The 17,423-nt window shown below is 37.1% G+C and overlaps 2 protein-coding genes across 4 annotated transcripts; one reads left to right on the top strand and one right to left on the bottom strand.

Moving 5' to 3' along the window:
- The first annotated feature begins 832 nt into the window (after nucleotides 1-832).
- LOC141585832 (histidine--tRNA ligase, cytoplasmic-like) lies at nucleotides 833-10,741 on the top strand. The gene is made up of 7 exons (XM_074406878.1): nucleotides 833-2,378; nucleotides 4,900-5,079; nucleotides 7,193-7,450; nucleotides 7,744-7,878; nucleotides 8,256-8,537; nucleotides 9,192-9,332; nucleotides 10,140-10,741. Exons 1-7 carry the CDS (start codon nucleotides 1,044-1,046, stop codon nucleotides 10,443-10,445), a joined length of 2,637 nt encoding a protein of 878 aa, XP_074262979.1. The 5' UTR covers nucleotides 833-1,043; the 3' UTR covers nucleotides 10,446-10,741.
- Nucleotides 10,742-11,427: 686 nt separating this feature from the next.
- LOC141585831 (SUN domain-containing protein 4) lies at nucleotides 11,428-15,878 on the bottom strand. 3 transcript variants are annotated; one of them, XM_074406874.1, is made up of 5 exons: nucleotides 15,375-15,878; nucleotides 14,414-14,610; nucleotides 12,530-13,803; nucleotides 12,336-12,421; nucleotides 11,428-11,769 (listed from the first exon to the last, which is right to left on the bottom strand). In XM_074406874.1, exons 2-5 carry the CDS (start codon nucleotides 14,574-14,576, stop codon nucleotides 11,538-11,540), a joined length of 1,755 nt encoding a protein of 584 aa, XP_074262975.1. In that variant the 5' UTR covers nucleotides 14,577-14,610; nucleotides 15,375-15,878; the 3' UTR covers nucleotides 11,428-11,537. The 3 variants fall into 3 exon arrangements, with proteins under 3 accessions (XP_074262975.1, XP_074262976.1, XP_074262978.1); XM_074406875.1 differs by lacking the exon at nucleotides 15,375-15,878 and adding an exon at nucleotides 14,707-14,770; XM_074406877.1 differs by lacking the exon at nucleotides 15,375-15,878 and adding an exon at nucleotides 14,728-14,746.
- Between the last annotated feature and the right edge of the window lie 1,545 nt (nucleotides 15,879-17,423).

Below are 17,423 nucleotides of genomic sequence, written 5' to 3'. Positions count from 1 at the left end.
GTTCAGAATAGAACTCTTTAGTCTCTTCTAGGCAAGCTAGCTTGACTACATTGTTCATAGAAACATAGATATTCGGTATCTTCACATAGACTTTCAGAGCTAAAGGTTACGAGTAGGACATTGCATAGACATTTTATTTTGCCGTTGTTTGCTAAAGGTTATGGTTGGCTATGTCAATGTTTGTTCTTTTGCTTTGGTCCTAATTTCTTATGAGCTTTGGTTCGTTCAATTAAATATGTAAGAATTAGCACACGAGCGAGTTAGGCGGGTTGGACTACATCAAGTTCAGATTTTGTCATATCAATATCTTCTATCGGGCCGAGTTGGTGTCAACTGGGTTCATCATGGGTGAAGGGTTAGGAACTCCGAATTGAAACATCATTGAGTTAAGCTATTTATCATCGCTTTATCGTGTACTCTACTTTCAAGTTTGGTTCGGTAATTTCCTAGTTAGGCTATCATGAGTTTTATTCCATACTAATTTTGTTTTCAAGATATAATCAATAAGATTAATGTTAAATTTCTTTTCAAAAAAATAAAATAAGATTAATGTTAAATGGGTTTTTTATAATGTAAGAGCACACATTAATAAACCAAATATGGAAAGATTTACAACATATTCTATGAATCTTTTCTTATTTGGTTTACTAATGCGAATCTTTCCTTATTTGGTTTATTAATGTATGCCCTCACACGTTAGAAAAACCCATGTTAAATTGGTCTTATTTAAATTATTTTACTATATAAATTGTTTCTTATCGGTCATAAGTTTAGTCATTATTAGGTACAGGTTATCCCAATTCCGATTTTATTTTAATTTCATCTTTTGGGTAGGTTTAAATGGAGTTGTACGGATTATCTTTTATCCATTTTACCTTTTGTAATTGCCAATTGGGTTTTGCATAAGTTGAGTCGGGTTTCTCAGATTGGGTCACCGTACGTACCCCAAGTCGAACCGGACACTGCATACTTCTCCCGTCTAAGTGAAGTACCCTAAACCCCCCCAATTCCTCCCTCCTATCAAATCAAAAACTCCATTAATCATGGCAGAAAAACCTCAATTGACCGCCATTAATATCGGCGGCAAAGGCTCTTCTCTCACCTCCACCTCCATTTTCTCAATCGCCAACAATCTTTCCCAGGTACGCATCGATTCTTCAATCCTCGACAAACTTTCTTCATCATCTTCATCATCATCGACTATCAAACATCAAATTACATTTCCAGATTTCCTAACCCTAGAAGAATATAGAGCATCACTTACTGTGCTCTTAAATAAGCTTTTACTTTCAACGTCCTCAATTAACGCTGAAATCCCCAATTTGATTTCGGAAACCCTAAATTTGTGCTCAGGTAGGACAATTTTTGATTCGGTTGATGTTAGTGAAGGGGAAAAGGGGTTTTTCGATAATTGTTTGTCGATTGCTACATTGGATGGTATATGTGCTTTGTTAGATCATGGGGTGTCGAAATTATCTCCGGTTGCTGAAATGGTGGCGGCATTGTCGTGTGAGGCGGTAAATGCGAAGGTTTCGGCGTTTAATCTGGTGGATTCTGGGGATGGGAAGTGTTTGAAGGATGAGGCTGGGGTTGCTAGTGACGTCAAGGTTTTGCTTAATGGGTCAAAATTGACTGGAAAGATTGAGGTGGAAGCGGTATCGAGTATCCCTGAGCTTTATGGGAGCTTCAGGGAGGTGGTGAGGGCGGTGCATTCAAGGGTAAGGGTTGGTTTGAATTCCGGGATTAAGGGTGGGGTGAACGGGTCCGAAAAGGCGTGGGGGACAGTACTGACGTCTTTGGCGGTTGCACTAAGGAATTTGGGTGAGGGGAGTTTAAGCCGGGTAGAGATTAATGTTGGTTCCGTTGGTAGTGAGGATCTCAGGGAGAGTTTGAAGCGTTTAATTGACGAGAAATGTCCTAGTCGTAAGAGTTTGAGAGAAGCTTTTAAGATTGCCTCAGATGCGGCTTTTGAGGAGATGTATGTTCAGTTGGCGCAGACAGTTAATACATTGTTTTGCTTGGTGAAGAGTGTGGTTTCATGGGAGTTGGTGACATCTGTTGTTGCTCTGGAGGGTAGTGATTTGCTCGAGAGAAAGCAGGGTGGTGTGCCTAACAAAGGGGATGCGAAAGTGGATAAAAAGAGTGAGAAAAGGAAGAAAATTTTAGGGAAGGGGACGGCAGTTGTTCTGCAGTTTATTAAAGATAGACTACCAGGTAGTTTCCTTGATAGCGCTGATGAGTTTACTTCCTTGCAAAAGTTAGCTGAGGAGATTCACTCCATGTTGGATCCCAAAGTCCCTGGATTTGATGATTTCTTAGAGAAGATTAAAGAAGTTGTGGAAAGCAATGAGAGCAGAAGACTTCCGAAGCTTGCAAAGGTTCGATGATTTTATCTAGTCTTTTTATATTGTTGTGTGCTTGTGTCATTATGAATGCCATGTGATTTTTTTTCTATAATTGTTACCTCTCTGGCTTATCAGATGGGAGAATTAAATGTTTAAAGCAGACATATATATCCCTGCGATTGTTCATATGCGGGGATGTAGCCATGATATACATTTTGGGGTTGTGAAGTTTTTGTAACATATTTGTCAGATAAGAGGTTCAATGCCGGTACAATAAAGGAGGCAGGTCATGGGTGGTTCGTATTTTCGGCCTAGCATATCTAATATCTCAATGAGTGCTCTATGCTCTTACGCATCTCTCTATGTTCATTTGAGACCATTTTTGTGTAACTGGTGGTATTTCTTCTAGAGCCAACAAATTTGAACAATTGAACCTGCCCAACCAAAGCTTGTTAATGTAGCTACATTTTCTCCTTTTTGTCTCACTTTTAATCTAGCTTTTCCTTGTGTTCTGAAACTTGTGTTTTGTTTGAATGGAAGGTTTTGGTGGAAAAGTGAAGGTGATAAAATCTCTTGTTCGTTTAGCTAGTGTGGTGGGAGGGAAATAGCGGCATCCAACTTAGGATTTGAATGGAAAATCGCATTTCTCCATTCCCCGACCCTCCCTTCGTTTTTATTTTCTTTCCTTTTTTTTTTGTTTTTGTTTTTTTGTATTCGAACACATGATTAGCATGTGTTATTATCAACCATGTGGTCTTTTGAGTTTGGATAACAAAGTAAGTTTAAGTGCTTTCATTCGTCTTCTGCTAGCATGCTGTTCAAAGAGCGCCATTTGACAGGCTCTTAATTTGCTTATAATTGTAGCTTGGAGTTTGCTTAATAGATACTCCTTCCCATTCTCTGGATTCGTACCACTTTCCTTTTTCGGCTCATTTACTATATTCATACCATTTCCTTAAATGGCAAAAAAAATCTTGCAATTGACCCATTTCCCTTGTCATATTAACTACCCCATACCCTTCTTCCTCCCAGCTCCAAAATTCAGGCACCAGTCACCCCATCACCATTCCCCTCCCCCCACCCCAGCTCAAGCTGACCACCTTAACCACCACCACCACCATGTCGACCCAAAACCTTTGGTGGCTGGGGACATTTCCGGATTGGTTGAGGTGGTTTTAATGATGGGTAAAGGTTTCTGGTGTGGGTGGGTTGAGGAGGTTGGCGGTAAAGGGTCAAATTCACCGGTGGTGGAGAGGGCAGCGGTGTTGGGAAGGTGGTGGTCAGTGGTGGGGCGGAGAGAAGATGAATAAGGTATGGGTAAAAGTGTCAAATTATACATATTATTATTATTATTATCTTTCCTTAGAATTAGGCCAAAGTCAATATGATATTAATTGAGTGAATGGGAGGGAGTAATAAATACCCCTTGTGCCAAAAAAATGTGCTGAACTATAATGTTTGCCATTTCTGTACAAGTTTGTATGTGGTCTTATTTCCTGTCAGTGTGTAAACAACAAATATTCTTTTTTAAGAGCCCATTGGTACTTTGACTCCTTTTTGAAGCATTTTGTAAATAATTGTGACACTTATATGTATACGCAGATCTGACTTTTGACCACAAAATGAGGGTTACGTTAACATTAGTTATAACACTAGTAATTATTGAGAGAAGCTTTCAATCAGTAACTAATGACGTCTCCTTTTTGCAGAGTACGTGTCATAGAGCTAATGTTATCGACTTCCATGTAGCTCTCAAACAGAGATTTATTTTTAAGAACTCTTTTTTTATCTTTATATTTAGGGTGGTGCTCATTCATGGACGAATTTTACTCTTTCATGGACATAAATGACTTTTTTATTTCCAGGCAAACGCGAATCTTATTTCCAGTTGATGTAATGTACTTCTCCATCTATTTTGTTGTACCATCATTGGCCCCATACAATCTTTTCTTAGGATCAAATATCATGTACTTGCAGCATTGTAGGGATGATGGTAATTAAGGGCGAGATTCAACTGAAATCGAATCGATTTGAAAGGAAAAATTCTAACTTTTAAATGCTAATACCATAATCCGCTATTTAAACATCTGTATCTAAATCCATTATTGCAAATCCTGAACGAAATTCATCGACCAACTGATACTCGAACCTGGGCGTTTTTTAAAATTAAGGCTTTCGTAAACTTGAAATTTTAATTCTTGTTATGTAAGATGAATTTTAATTTTATGTAGACACCATTCAAATTCGGATTGGATTTAGGAGTTGATTAGGGTTTAGAGAGAGAAGAGAAGATTTGTTATTGAGAAGGGTGGTATTAGGAAAAGTTATGACAAAAAGTACATGAAAGTGTAAAACTCGTCCATGAATGAGCAATTACATATATTTATTGATGTATTAATAATCTGAATTTGTTTGAAGTGCTGTATGTTAGTCAATACAATGGTATTTGTTATTATCAAGTATTTCCATTGATTATACTTTTTTGTGTTTATATGTGCCCTTTCAATTGCCAACTAATACTTAACTAGAATCTGTCAATTCTTTTAAATACCAGGGCACACGTGATTTTGCCAAAGAGCAGATGGCTGTGCGGGAAAAGGCCTTTTCTATAATTACCGAAGTTTTCAAGAGGCATGGAGCAATGGCTTTAGATACTCCTGTTTTTGAATTACGGGAAACTTTGATGGGAAAATATGGAGAGGATTCAAAGTTAATATATGATTTGGCTGATCAGGTACTGTTACTTTTCTCTTGCTCTCTATCTATACCATTTTTCTTGACTGTTTAGTGTTTACTAGTTTTGTTATATTGAATTTTGATGGTTAATCAATGCTGTAGACACCACCTGTTGTTTAGTCTATCGATGTTTTGAGTTTTTGAAGTATATCATTATCCTAGTTGGTATATTTCTGATTCATTATTTATTAAATATGACAAAATGCTAACCATTTCTGTTGTATAGCTTTTCTTCCAAGTCGTTGGGATGGGCCTCGCCAAGTTTATGTTTTCTTTGTATTGTGCCTTAACTTTTTTTTCTCCTGTGGGTAGGGGTGATTGCATTGCAAATTTGGCATGTTCCTGTCCCGGTTGTCTAAAAAAAACATGCATAAAAGCCTATAAAATCGGCATTTTTCGGCTTTCCGAAACTCGTGAATTTTTTTGCCAAAATCTTGTAGGGCGGGTATGCCTATAGCTTTTTTCATCTTTTTCCGACACTACTCGAAAATTACTTTAAGGCCTCTAAATGTCTCTACTTCAAGCCATATGGCCCTTATGTTATCCCAAATCTTGTTATATTGTATGTAGTGATTGCGGTGTGAATGTTGGGACCTTTTATTGCGGAGTTGGCCTAAAAAACGTGGATAAAATAACCTTTAGAGTCGACATTTTTTAGCGTTTTACTGTAACCGCCTTGTCAGTAGGGACATTATGCCTTAAAATGATTATCGAACCCTCTGAAATGACTTATAATGAAATATAGAGCTTCTTTCTTCCACTTTCGGCACGGCTGGAAAACTACGCTTAAGAGTAGCCGTCTGTTTCAAACCTCCATATACCTCTTCTGCTACCCTGGTATAATTTTATATGGTATGGACTGATTGCTGTTCAAATTTTGAGACCTACTATTCTGCCCCCAGCTTACCCAAATTTTGCGGTTCAAATTTTGAGACCTACTTTAAAATGGGGTATATTATAGGGCATGCATAAATTCACGCATAAAAGGAACTGGCCCACTGGATTTATTTCATATAGACAGATATTTGCTTAATAGGGGAAAAACCGTAAAACAAGGGCAAGGGCAGCATAGTGAAGTGTGCAACAACTCCCGTGACTCCGTATTCTTTCCCCGCAGATTTAGTACTGCCCATATTATATATATCACACTTCGTTTATTTCCGACCATGACTGGAATTTACTTTTTAAGCCTCTAAATGTCTTTATTTCAAATAATATGCCCCCTCTGTTACTTCTGGACATTTTTATATAGTACGTAGTGTTTGCGGTGTGAATTTCTAGACCTTTTATTTCAGAGCCTAGTCGACCCAAAAACTGTGGATAATAGCCTTTAATATCGGCATTTTTCGGCGACCCGTTGATAGCAGAGATATGTTTTGCCGAAACCTTCTCAATGAGGCTAGTATGCCTTAAAATGACTATTGAGTGTTCAAAACTTTCTAAACCGACTTAGATGGTGGATATATTATGTTTTGTTTATTTCCTACAGGACCCAGAAAAGGATTATTAAGACTTGTAGATATCTCTATTTCCAACCGTATCCCCCTTTGTTACTCCTGGACATTTTGATATGGTATGTAGTGTTTGTGGTGCGAATTTTATTTGGGCTAAGTTGACCCAAAACTGTCGATAATAGCCTTTAAAATCGACATTTTAGGCAATCTTCTAAATGGCGAGCATGTCTTAAAATGACCATCGAGTGTTTTCAATTGTCTAGATGGTGGTGAAGGTTATGCAACACCATCTCAACATTAAAGCCTAGTAGTAGTATTATGATTTTCAGCGACAAACAAGAATCGTTTTTCGATATCCCATCTCTAAGTACTCTTATTTGCCCCTTTGGTTATATCTCTGTTATGCCTCTTCCTTTATCAAGTTATTTAATGTTTTGTTACTATTACATCACCCCCAGTAAATGGGACGAGGGTCAGTAGGACACAAAATATAATTTGAGTATTATTGGGCATCTTACAGGTTTTTTGTTGTTTTAAGAAAATAAGTTCTAAGCACCCATAATGTGGCCTACCCTGTACATCTTGCCTCCTGTCATGTTATTCTGGACCTTCATGCTGCTTATTATGTTTTCTCTGGGATGATGAACAATTTTGCAGGGCGGAGAGCTCTGCTCTTTGCGGTATGACTTGACTGTTCCATTTGCTCGATATGTGGCGATGAATAGTCTTACATCATTCAAAAGATACCAAATTGCTAAAGTATATAGGAGGGACAACCCGTCAAAGGGAAGATATCGGGAATTTTATCAATGTGATTTTGACATTGCTGGCCAATATGAGAAGATGGGGCCTGACTTCGAGGTGATCAAGATTTTGACGGAACTTCTTGATGAATTGAATATTGGTAACTATGAGGTATGTCTTTTGAACACATGTATTTTACCATTTTAATGATACTGAAGCCGTTTGTATGATACTATCTTAAAATAATTGTATTAAAAGCTGATGCCGAAATAATTAGTCCGCATATGCGAATGAAATACATGTGTCAATTTCTATCTATCTTATAAATCTCCCGTAATTTTCGTTGTCTTTTCAATTTTATGTTACATGAAACTACACAGATTGCATATTTGCATACACTACTATAATCTATCAAGAAATGTGTGATTGCTAAATTGTCTTATTCCTTGAAAATGTGGCTTCAGGTAAAACTGAATCACCGCAAGTTACTGGATGGTATGTTAGACATTTGTGGTGTTCCTCCTGAAAAGTTTAGAACTATCTGCTCAAGTATTGATAAGCTAGACAAGCAATCATTTGACCAAGTAAAAAAGGAGATGGTGAGATTTATTTTCATGCCCTTTTTAATTTTTCTTTTTGCCCTTTGACTGATAAATTATTCCAACTTCTCCTGTTAATGTTATTCTTAATTTGTTACCTTGTATCATGTTCCTTTTTTTTTTTTTTTTTTTTTTTTTTTTTTCCACTAGAGCTAAAACTTGCTAATGTTACTAGTATTATATGGCTTGGCTTTGAAGTACTCCGTAGCTTGGAATCATGCAAAATGACTCACTTAACAATATGGACTTCTTATATTGTGATATAAAATTTACTGAAATTCTAGATCCACATGTAAAAATTTTCACACATTCATTTAATTTTTAGTTGCGCGTTTGTAGGAAGACTTTATTTGATTGGTTGGGCGTTTAATATACAGGTGGAAGAAAAGGGTTTAACTGCTGAAATAGCTGACAGGATTGGCAGTTTTGTTAAAGACAGGGGATCTCCTCTTGAACTACTAGCAAAGCTCAAACAAGAAGGCAGTGAATTCTTAAAACATGAAGGATCTGCGCTCGCACTTAGTGAGTTGGAGACACTATTCAATGCTCTTGCAAAGGCAAAGGGCATAGACAACATAGTTTTTGATTTGAGTCTAGCAAGAGGTCTTGATTATTATACTGGGGTGATTTATGAAGCTGTCTTTAAAGGAACCACACAGGTGACAGTGAACCTTTTTTTTTTGCATCTAAGTTACCGTCTTTCTTATTACTCCTTATGTTTTGTTCATGGTTATATAACACCATATTACCTTTCATCCATTAAAGTTTTTGTCGACATTAAGTGATGATATATATACTGTTTTCTTCTCCTAAAGCTCATGAATATAGGCACACCTCAGTCTGTTCCTTTTTGAGCCAGTATGTCAATCTGTTAACAAGGCTCCTTAGAGGGTTTTTCTTAATTGGAATGCACACGATTGGGAGGAGGCTCTTACATCTTGAGCTACGAAATTCCCCAGGGAATGTACCCACGTATATTCAAACTGACCAGCCTACTACTTTACCGAAATAAGAATAAAAAAAAGAACCTACTAAGGCCATTTATTATATAATCAGTAGTATCCTGAAGTGGAAAGCTTTTTGGACATTTATGATCATTGTTGCTTTTGTGCGATTGCAATGTGCTGTTGTTCAATTTATCCTTTGCTCCCCATTCCTCAATTAGGAGAAAGGGAAAGGGGTTATGAATGTAACTTCTGTCTTACAGAAAATTAAAAAGCAAAAACACCGCGCACTTTCTCAATTCTTTTTCATGTATATATTCCTCTCTTAGTACACACCAAGTAAATGACCAACTCAAAAATCTGTTGCAGGTTGGTTCAATTGCTGCAGGAGGGCGCTATGACAATCTCATTGGGATGTTTGGATCTAAACAAGTTCCTGCGGTTGGTGTCAGTCTGGGAATTGAGCGTGTATTCGCTATAATGGAACAAAATCAAAAGGACCAAAATCAGGTGAATATGAAAAGATAGCTGGTTCCTGTTTAGTTGACACATCATGTGCTATATTCAGGTTGTAGGTGAAAAAATGAATGCTAGTTTGCCTGTGCCATCCATGATATGGGTGTGGCTATGTCACAGAAATATTTATTCTCTGCAGTTCTTTGCTTTCATCTTTTCATATTTTATGCAGTTATGTGATTGTTCAACTGTTCATCATGTCTATCTGTTGCTCTATTAATAAAGGTCATTGACAGTAGAAATTTGATCTTAAGGACAGACTCCCATTTTTTTTAGTGGGACTCAGGGACTGTCTACCCTTTTTTTTTTTTTTTTTTTTTGGTGACGAGGGGTTGAATCCCCCCGGGCACATGCAATACCCTGCAAACCACGTGTGCCATGTAAGACATCCTTTAGGGTGACAGGTAACCGCAGCACTCCCGTGTAGGGAGTCGAACCCGGGACCTCTCAATTCGTTGCCATTGCAATGCTTTGAGGCACTCCCGCACTCCACTACACTCAAGCCACTTTGGTTGTCTACCCTTATTTGAAGTTCCGAACTTCTTGAAATATGTTAATTGTAATCCTCCCTACCCTTATTTGAAACAATTTTCTGAGAATCTGAGACAATGGAGTTCAGTGATGTAAACTCTAACTTCTAAATTAAATTCAGTTTAGGCTTTTTTGTGGAAGGATACTTAGCCCAGATTTCTTGGTTTTTTTTTTTGAGTCAGTTCCGTGGTAATATGTAATTTAAAAGATTTCGATCATCCAACTGACAACTGACAACTGACAAGGATACCAATGTAACATTTGTGGCAGGTGATTCGAGCTAATGAAACCGAGGTATTGGTTGGTGTAATGGGGGACGATTTAACCCTGGCAGCAGAACTGGTAAGTGAGCTATGGAGGGCCAAAATAAAAGCAGAATACACAATTGTTAAAAAGGTTGTGAAAATATTTGAGCGTGCCGAAGCATCAGGAATTCCCTTAGCAGTGATGGTCGGTGACCGGGAACTGAATGCCGGGATTGTCAAAGTGAGAGACGTAAAAACCAAGTTAGAGGTCTCCATCCCTAGAGATACAATGGTCCAAGAGCTTCAAAACCGCTTAAGGAACTCATCCTGAAACATTTCTTGGGAACTGTTTGCTGAAGCCGATTTTGTAGGCCCAAACACAGACACCCCTATTCAGACTGACTCCTCCAACCAGGATCACATTAACTAGACACTGTCATATTTGATATATTGTTCATTTCTCGTTATTTTCATTGTTTCTCCCTAAGTTGTATTCTCAGAGGCCTAAATGGGGAACATTACTTAACATCTGTCAAAACTGTTCATTTTTGGATAAATTTTTTGTTACACAACAATGACCCAGTGCAGTTCTTTTTTACACGGATTATTGCAATTTCTTGTTATTCATGGTGGATTCTTTGAAACATGTGAAATATGTACTTGAGCTGCACAAAGCTGTGAAGGCAGTCACTTGTTTCTGTACACAGGCGCAGATCTCAATATCTTGGGGAGTGATCAGTATATTTTCCCTGTTGATTTCAAATCTCTCCTCAATATATGAGATGAAATTGTCGTAAACTCGGGTGGAATTCATGTGATTACATAATCAGCATGTGACTGAGTCTACATGGGGAAGATAGACATTGTCATCTCAATGAATGAGACCATTTGGATCGGATTTACTCAACTCCTATTGTAATGATGGAACGGCCTGTCCGCTACTAAACATGGGATTTGCGACGGAAAAATTCATCGGAAATACTGGAAGTGTTTTGCCAAGTTGTCTTTGCGGCGGATTGTCTCCCATCTCTAGAAACGAGTGTCCCCATTTGTTGCAACGACAGATTGTCTGTTGCTAAAGTGGCTGCTGCGATGGACTGTGGTAGATGGCATGGTCTAGTCAAGGTCCACAAAGTCAAAATGAACAAGTGAGAGAAAACAGAGATCATACATTCTTCAGTTCTGTAAACTTCATCAAAGCAAGATCTTTTTTTTAGGGAGGGGGCGTGTGTGGTTCATATAATCATATTGTATTGGATCCCACGATTTGCGAAAAAAGTATGCATCAAGAGTTACACTGTATGTAAATCTAGTTTTGAGATCAGAATTGAAAATGCAGAGACTATCACAATAATAATCTGGAATACAAATTAATATGTACATGTGAGAACTTGAAAGATAAATAGCAGATACTATTACTTAATTATAATGAAAGGATGAGTACAGTAATACTACAGCTCAAAAATAGGAAACTCCAGGAAGACCTCACCCACCAAAATTTCCCGGACTTCTGCGACTTATTAACACTATTTACTATTACATCTCGGAATAACATTACAATGCCCAAAAACCCGAAAAACAGGCTTATCACAAACACCACAATCCCTTTACTCTCCATGTACATCTGATTTTCCCGCACCTTTCTCACGTCCGACCTGCAAAACAGTTGTAATTAGTTATTACAATGGCAGTCAGATATAACTTAAGAACCACAAACACAATCAGCTTGCATTAATCATGAAAATTCGCGAATTATGTAGCTGAAACTTGGGTCAACAACATTCGTAACCGAACAAAACCCGAACATTAAGTCGGGAAGGCAAAAGCTTGAAGTGAAGGGGGAAAAAGGGAAGAAATTAGGGCTGAGGATCTAAAATATGACCCTATTGAGTTCCTCATCTCACAGTTGTCAGGAAATAAACCCAGCGATAAACTTATATGCCTTCGCCGATGCTTACATGTAGCCACCTCATACTTAATGGTATAGAGCTGCAGATAAAAAAGTGATGATTATGCAATAGATTATAAAGTTGCAATCTGTTGCAATTAACCGAAAGGAGAAAGAAAAGCCCGTGTGGCCAGGAAACTGTAGTGTTGCCCGACTAGCCTCATTCCACTAGAATACTTTGAAGTTTGAAACACTATATGTTCACAGGGGAAAAATAAGCAGAAAATGGAACTAAAAACACAGAAGCTGAGGAAGCAAACACCAATGACCAACCTGAGAATGGCATTATCCTTTATTAAGTCATTTATCTGCTCAGCAACGAGCGATTTCCAGGCCATGAGGTCATCAACATCCTTTGCCTAGAACAACAAAATATGTCATTAACAAAAAGGGTCAGAAATATGTACGGACTACTTTGCGAAGGCGCGAACAGCAGTCAAGGCAAATATATAAATGGAGAAACTTACAATGAGATCCTTGCTATCCACGACATTCTTCATATCCAATTTTATCTTTTCCAATACCACATCTTTCTCTTCCAACTCTTGGTCAAATTCCTTGAAGATGCTACCGTATTTGGCATTAACATTCTCCAAATACCTTTCCAAAACAGATAAGCTCAAGTCTAGTGCTCTAACTTTTTGCATTAGTATCTTAAGAACAGTATCACCAGGCATTCTGCTAACTGGCTGGGGACGTGTCTCTTCTACTGGATCAAGAGCAGTATCGGTCACGGATTCCGTCTTCGATTTTGGGCTCGCTTCCAAATTGTTCCCATTGGAAGCGTTCTTATCAGGGCTGTTCTGCTCAGAAGATTCAGGAACATGGGGTGTTGATTCCTTTTCAGTAGCTGCGTGATGATTATCGGGATCAGAAATAAGATCCTCCAACATTCTCTCAACAGCATCCACGCCATATACTTCAATACTACTTAGTGTACAATAGAATTCGGACCCGTGATGGCTCAATATCTTCAATTTTAAATATCTCACCCATTTGGGTTCTGAGAGAGTAAATGTTTGAGCATGCTTCACATTTCCAGCTGAAAAGTTACCCAATTCAACCCATTTCTGTGTAGGATAAGCTAAACTACCCAGAAGCTCAAATTCTTTCAAATTGGAAGAATAATGCTCAAAGTTTGCAACCTCGATTGTATCTACTAGAGTTTCCTCGGAAAGTTCAATGACAACAAATTTTTCCTCAGCTGAACATGGGTTCCTGAGGTACTTGTCCTTATCCTTGTTCAAAATATTAGAAGCACCTTTGGCTTCCTTGTTAGAATCCAACACTTTAGCTCCTTTTGCAGAAGAAGCATAGTTGTACTTACCACCCCCAGGTTCCATACGATGAATGACACCCCCCGTGCCACCAGATACATAAGCGCTTTTAGAATTGAGAGCCTTACTTTTGAATTCATCTAGACCAAGAGGCACAGTACGAGTTTGCCTGTCAGCCTTTCCATTATCTTTTGATTCTTTTCTGTGTTCCACAACTGAATTGGTACTTCCTACAGCAGAACTTTCCTCAGAACCTGAGCCACCAATGACTGTCTTGTCTTTCGTGGTGTTTTCAGACTGTACCTCGCCAGTGACTTCATCTACATTAGCACAAGTTTCCGATAAGTGCTGATTGTCTAATGAAGGAAAAGAATTTGTTTCTAAGGAATCAAGCAATGGGTTTTTCTCTGGCCTCCCTTCGTCCCAGCTTGAGGTGTTATGCGCGGTTATAGGCCTTGATTCTTCTGCAGTAAAAGTAGCTCTTCAGCAAATAAATAATTGAAAGATGATGAGGAAGAAAAACTTCAATAAAAGGTCAAGATACATGTGCATTCTGTGATAATCTTGATTAGCGCAGGGACAACCAAATCTAAGTGTCTTTAACATTCACCCCCAAATTGATCAGCCAACCTGAGTAGATCTACAGTCCCCTATCGGGCTTTCACACAAACATAGGAAAGCAATCACTACAGGCCACCAGCTAAGAAGTGAGCTACTAAGATAGCAGGTCCATCATTAACTTCTGTTACAAAAACAACTCTAATACCGATAGGCTGGTTTAAGGCCTTTAAGATGACCCATAATGAAAACTGGATCAACAATTGCATCGAATGACAAGTATTTCACAATGAAAAGGAACAAAACTAGCTCAGTGAGTCATTTTGCTTTATTGAATCAAGACCGCAGAAGTGCAGAAAAACAACTCCACTAAATAGATATATAAAATAAATAGAAGAGCTTGAGATATACACAGCCTCAGGCTCAGGTTCAACCACTAATAGAATTGAAGATGCGAAAACCAAGTATTAACAAGAAACAGCACACATACTAGTATACTACCAAAAAACAGCTTACCTGTATCTGTATCGATATCACCATGGCTGATCCACAAGTTCAAAAGAAAGACGAGGCCCCAAAGAACGATAACGAGTGACAGCGAAAACTTAAACAAATGATCCCTACCAATAACCTTCCCTAAGGCTCTTCGTTGCAGAAGAGCTCTACGTGATTTCTGCATCGTTCATCAATCCTTTACACCACCAGTCTTCACCCTGCACCAATTCGAAAAAAACAAACACAAAAACATCATCAATCATTCAGTAATTGACAAACCATCCAAAACAGAAGAATCAAGCAAAGCTAACAACTTTTACACCATAGTCTCTCACCCTACAACATTTTAAAACAAACACATGAATATCATTATTGAACTACTTAAACCCCATTGAAAAAGAACAAAAATTTGAACTTAAGCAAAGCCAATGATGAGTAAAGCAAGCCCATTTCACTTGGCTTGCAACTAAAGAATGACAGCTCAGTAACACTAGCTTTCATTAGAATCCGCTATTCTTGCTTGTGACGTCTCACAGCCCCTTTCCTTTTTAAGATTATTTAAAACGGTTATGAGACGTCTCAAGTAAGAATTTGTGCATTAGCCTAAACAAACATTCAAAGTTAAGTAAATTCTTAATACATACCACCAGAACTGCATCAATCAATCAACTAATTAATTAAAGCACCCATCTTTCTTCTCCCCTTTAAATAAAATTATGCAATTTCATTCAAATTATGCAGATAAAAAGAAACAAATAGTTAAATTACCCAGAAACAAATTAACAAATCACCCAGAAACAGAAAGAAATCAGCATAATCCTAATTTGATCACATTCGCAACAATTATTTCAAAATTGGAAGAAAATTATACATATCCTATTGATCAAACCCTGATTATCAAACTTACAGAAAGACATACAAAATCCCAGATTAATTAAAATAAAACCCATCAAAAAAAAAAGACGAAGATCAAGAAGCTTACAGTCATAGAAAATCAGAGGAATATAATCTCCAATTATAATTGATAAACAAGAATTGATAAGAAAGCTTGAAGATGAAGTAACCCAGATCATAATTTTGTTGTCTCAATGCTTAACACAATTTTATTGCACTCATGAACTATGATTAAGCTTTTCTAACACAATAAACAGGGTTTTTTGTGTAATAAATTTATCAAAGGAATGTAATTTATTTACAACGGAATAAATTGGGAAATTCGAATCGAATTAGAAGTCTGTAACTGATAGAAAGAAGGCAAATAATTGTTGATTAATTCAAAATCAACTAGTATTGGTGGAGTTGAAAATTGAAAATTGGAAGGAAGGCTCTCCAGTTGCCAATTTCCAAATGTCAATGCTAATTTGCACTTGTTTATATGTATTCCATATTTTAAGGGTATTTCTGGAATTTCAGATGACTTGTTCCTTTTTTCTTCCTTTTTAAATTCCTCATTTATGGAATTGGAGTGTACCTCAAATTATAATTTGAAAATTCAAGTCTTTGTCAAGATGGAATATAAACCAATTGCAACTTTGCAAGTAGATTTATCACATGGGACATTTGAGTCAGGTCATCTCGAGTCTGCTCAAGGTTGGGCCGACTCACTTCGACCCAGATCAGGCTCGAGTTGAGATAGGTTTAGATTGGATCGAGTCAGTGTTAAGTTTGTCGTATCAAGTTTGTTAGTTCTAATTACAAGTCCATCACATGTGCGGCGATTATATATGATAATTTATCGCTTAAAATTGTGTCATTTTATAGTAAGATGGCGATTCTCTTCTGTACACAAGTTTGGGTTACAAATAAGATTAATGCAAATAAGTTTTTAGATCGACTGTTACTCTGTTAGTTATTGTCTCTGATGTAAATCAGAATAAACTCGACATGCTTTGCGTAACTTGTTTTTTTTTAAATAAATATAATTTATATATTATCTTGAGGTTATACACTTATACAAGCTTATAAACTTCTTTAAATAAAAGTTGCACATTTTATTGGCGTTGATTAGAAATTTAAATGGTCACTTGGTCTATAATTGAAATTGGTGTTTGTTGTTTTAGCATGACGAAATACGGCCCTACTAAGTACGAACTAATCCTAAGAATGCAATTAGTGTATTAGTGACTTTAGTCATTTAGTTTAGGCGTGTTCCATAAAGTATGCAAAGTGTACCTACTAATACAATTATTAGCAAAACAACCCGTAAGTATAGTGTCTAGTGATTATTAAAATAGTTATATTTTATAAACATTTTATACAATTAGTAAAGACGTTTTTTTGATAATTTTTAGACATTTTATTTGTATATTATTTTATTTTATTCGATCCATTATAAATTTAAGTTTAATACGAATATATCTATATGTTTGAACAATTGGTCTCCCTTGTGACGGGTTACCATTTGTGCCGGATATTTTGTGAGATAAAATGGTAACAAAATGAGTTAGTGAAGAAAGGGAATGGCATGAATACTTAATATGCAGAGAGAAAAAGTGGAGATCTTTGTAAGTGAAAATGGTATCAAATCATCAAGAAATGATTTGATATGTCGTCACAAAACAAGATTTTTGTGATATTTGAATTTGGTTGAAGTTAGTATGATGCGAGTGAAGTGGTTTAATTTGAGTTGATTGATTTGTAGTACAATTTGAGTTGATTGATTTGTAGTACTCCGTACAATATTTACGTAGACTATGCATGCTTTTTGTTTGTATCTAATGGCGCGTTAAATAAAATGAACTGGAGTCGACTCATTGGTTGGAATTCGTATAAGCCACGTCATCTTTAATGCGCCGATCTTCCACGTGTAGACTCCACGTCATTGGTTCACTTCAAACTGTTTTCTGTTCATCATTTTGGGTTTATGTATGTGACCGACATCAAACATGACTACTCTGACCATGCTTACTAAAATTTAACAACTCAGATTTGATAAATTAAAGACTTGAACAGCATATAATTTAAGGAACGATCCGTTTAGAAATGGGTAATCTTGGCTCCGTCACTGATTTCATGTATACTCCATGTATAA

The sequence above is a fragment of the Silene latifolia genome, chromosome 6 (genome assembly GCF_048544455.1).
Source record: "Silene latifolia isolate original U9 population chromosome 6, ASM4854445v1, whole genome shotgun sequence".
Classification (NCBI taxonomy): Eukaryota; Viridiplantae; Streptophyta; class Magnoliopsida; order Caryophyllales; family Caryophyllaceae; genus Silene; species Silene latifolia.
The sequence above is the reverse complement of the archived record's forward strand: the minus strand, read 5'-3'. Positions and strand labels throughout refer to the sequence as shown.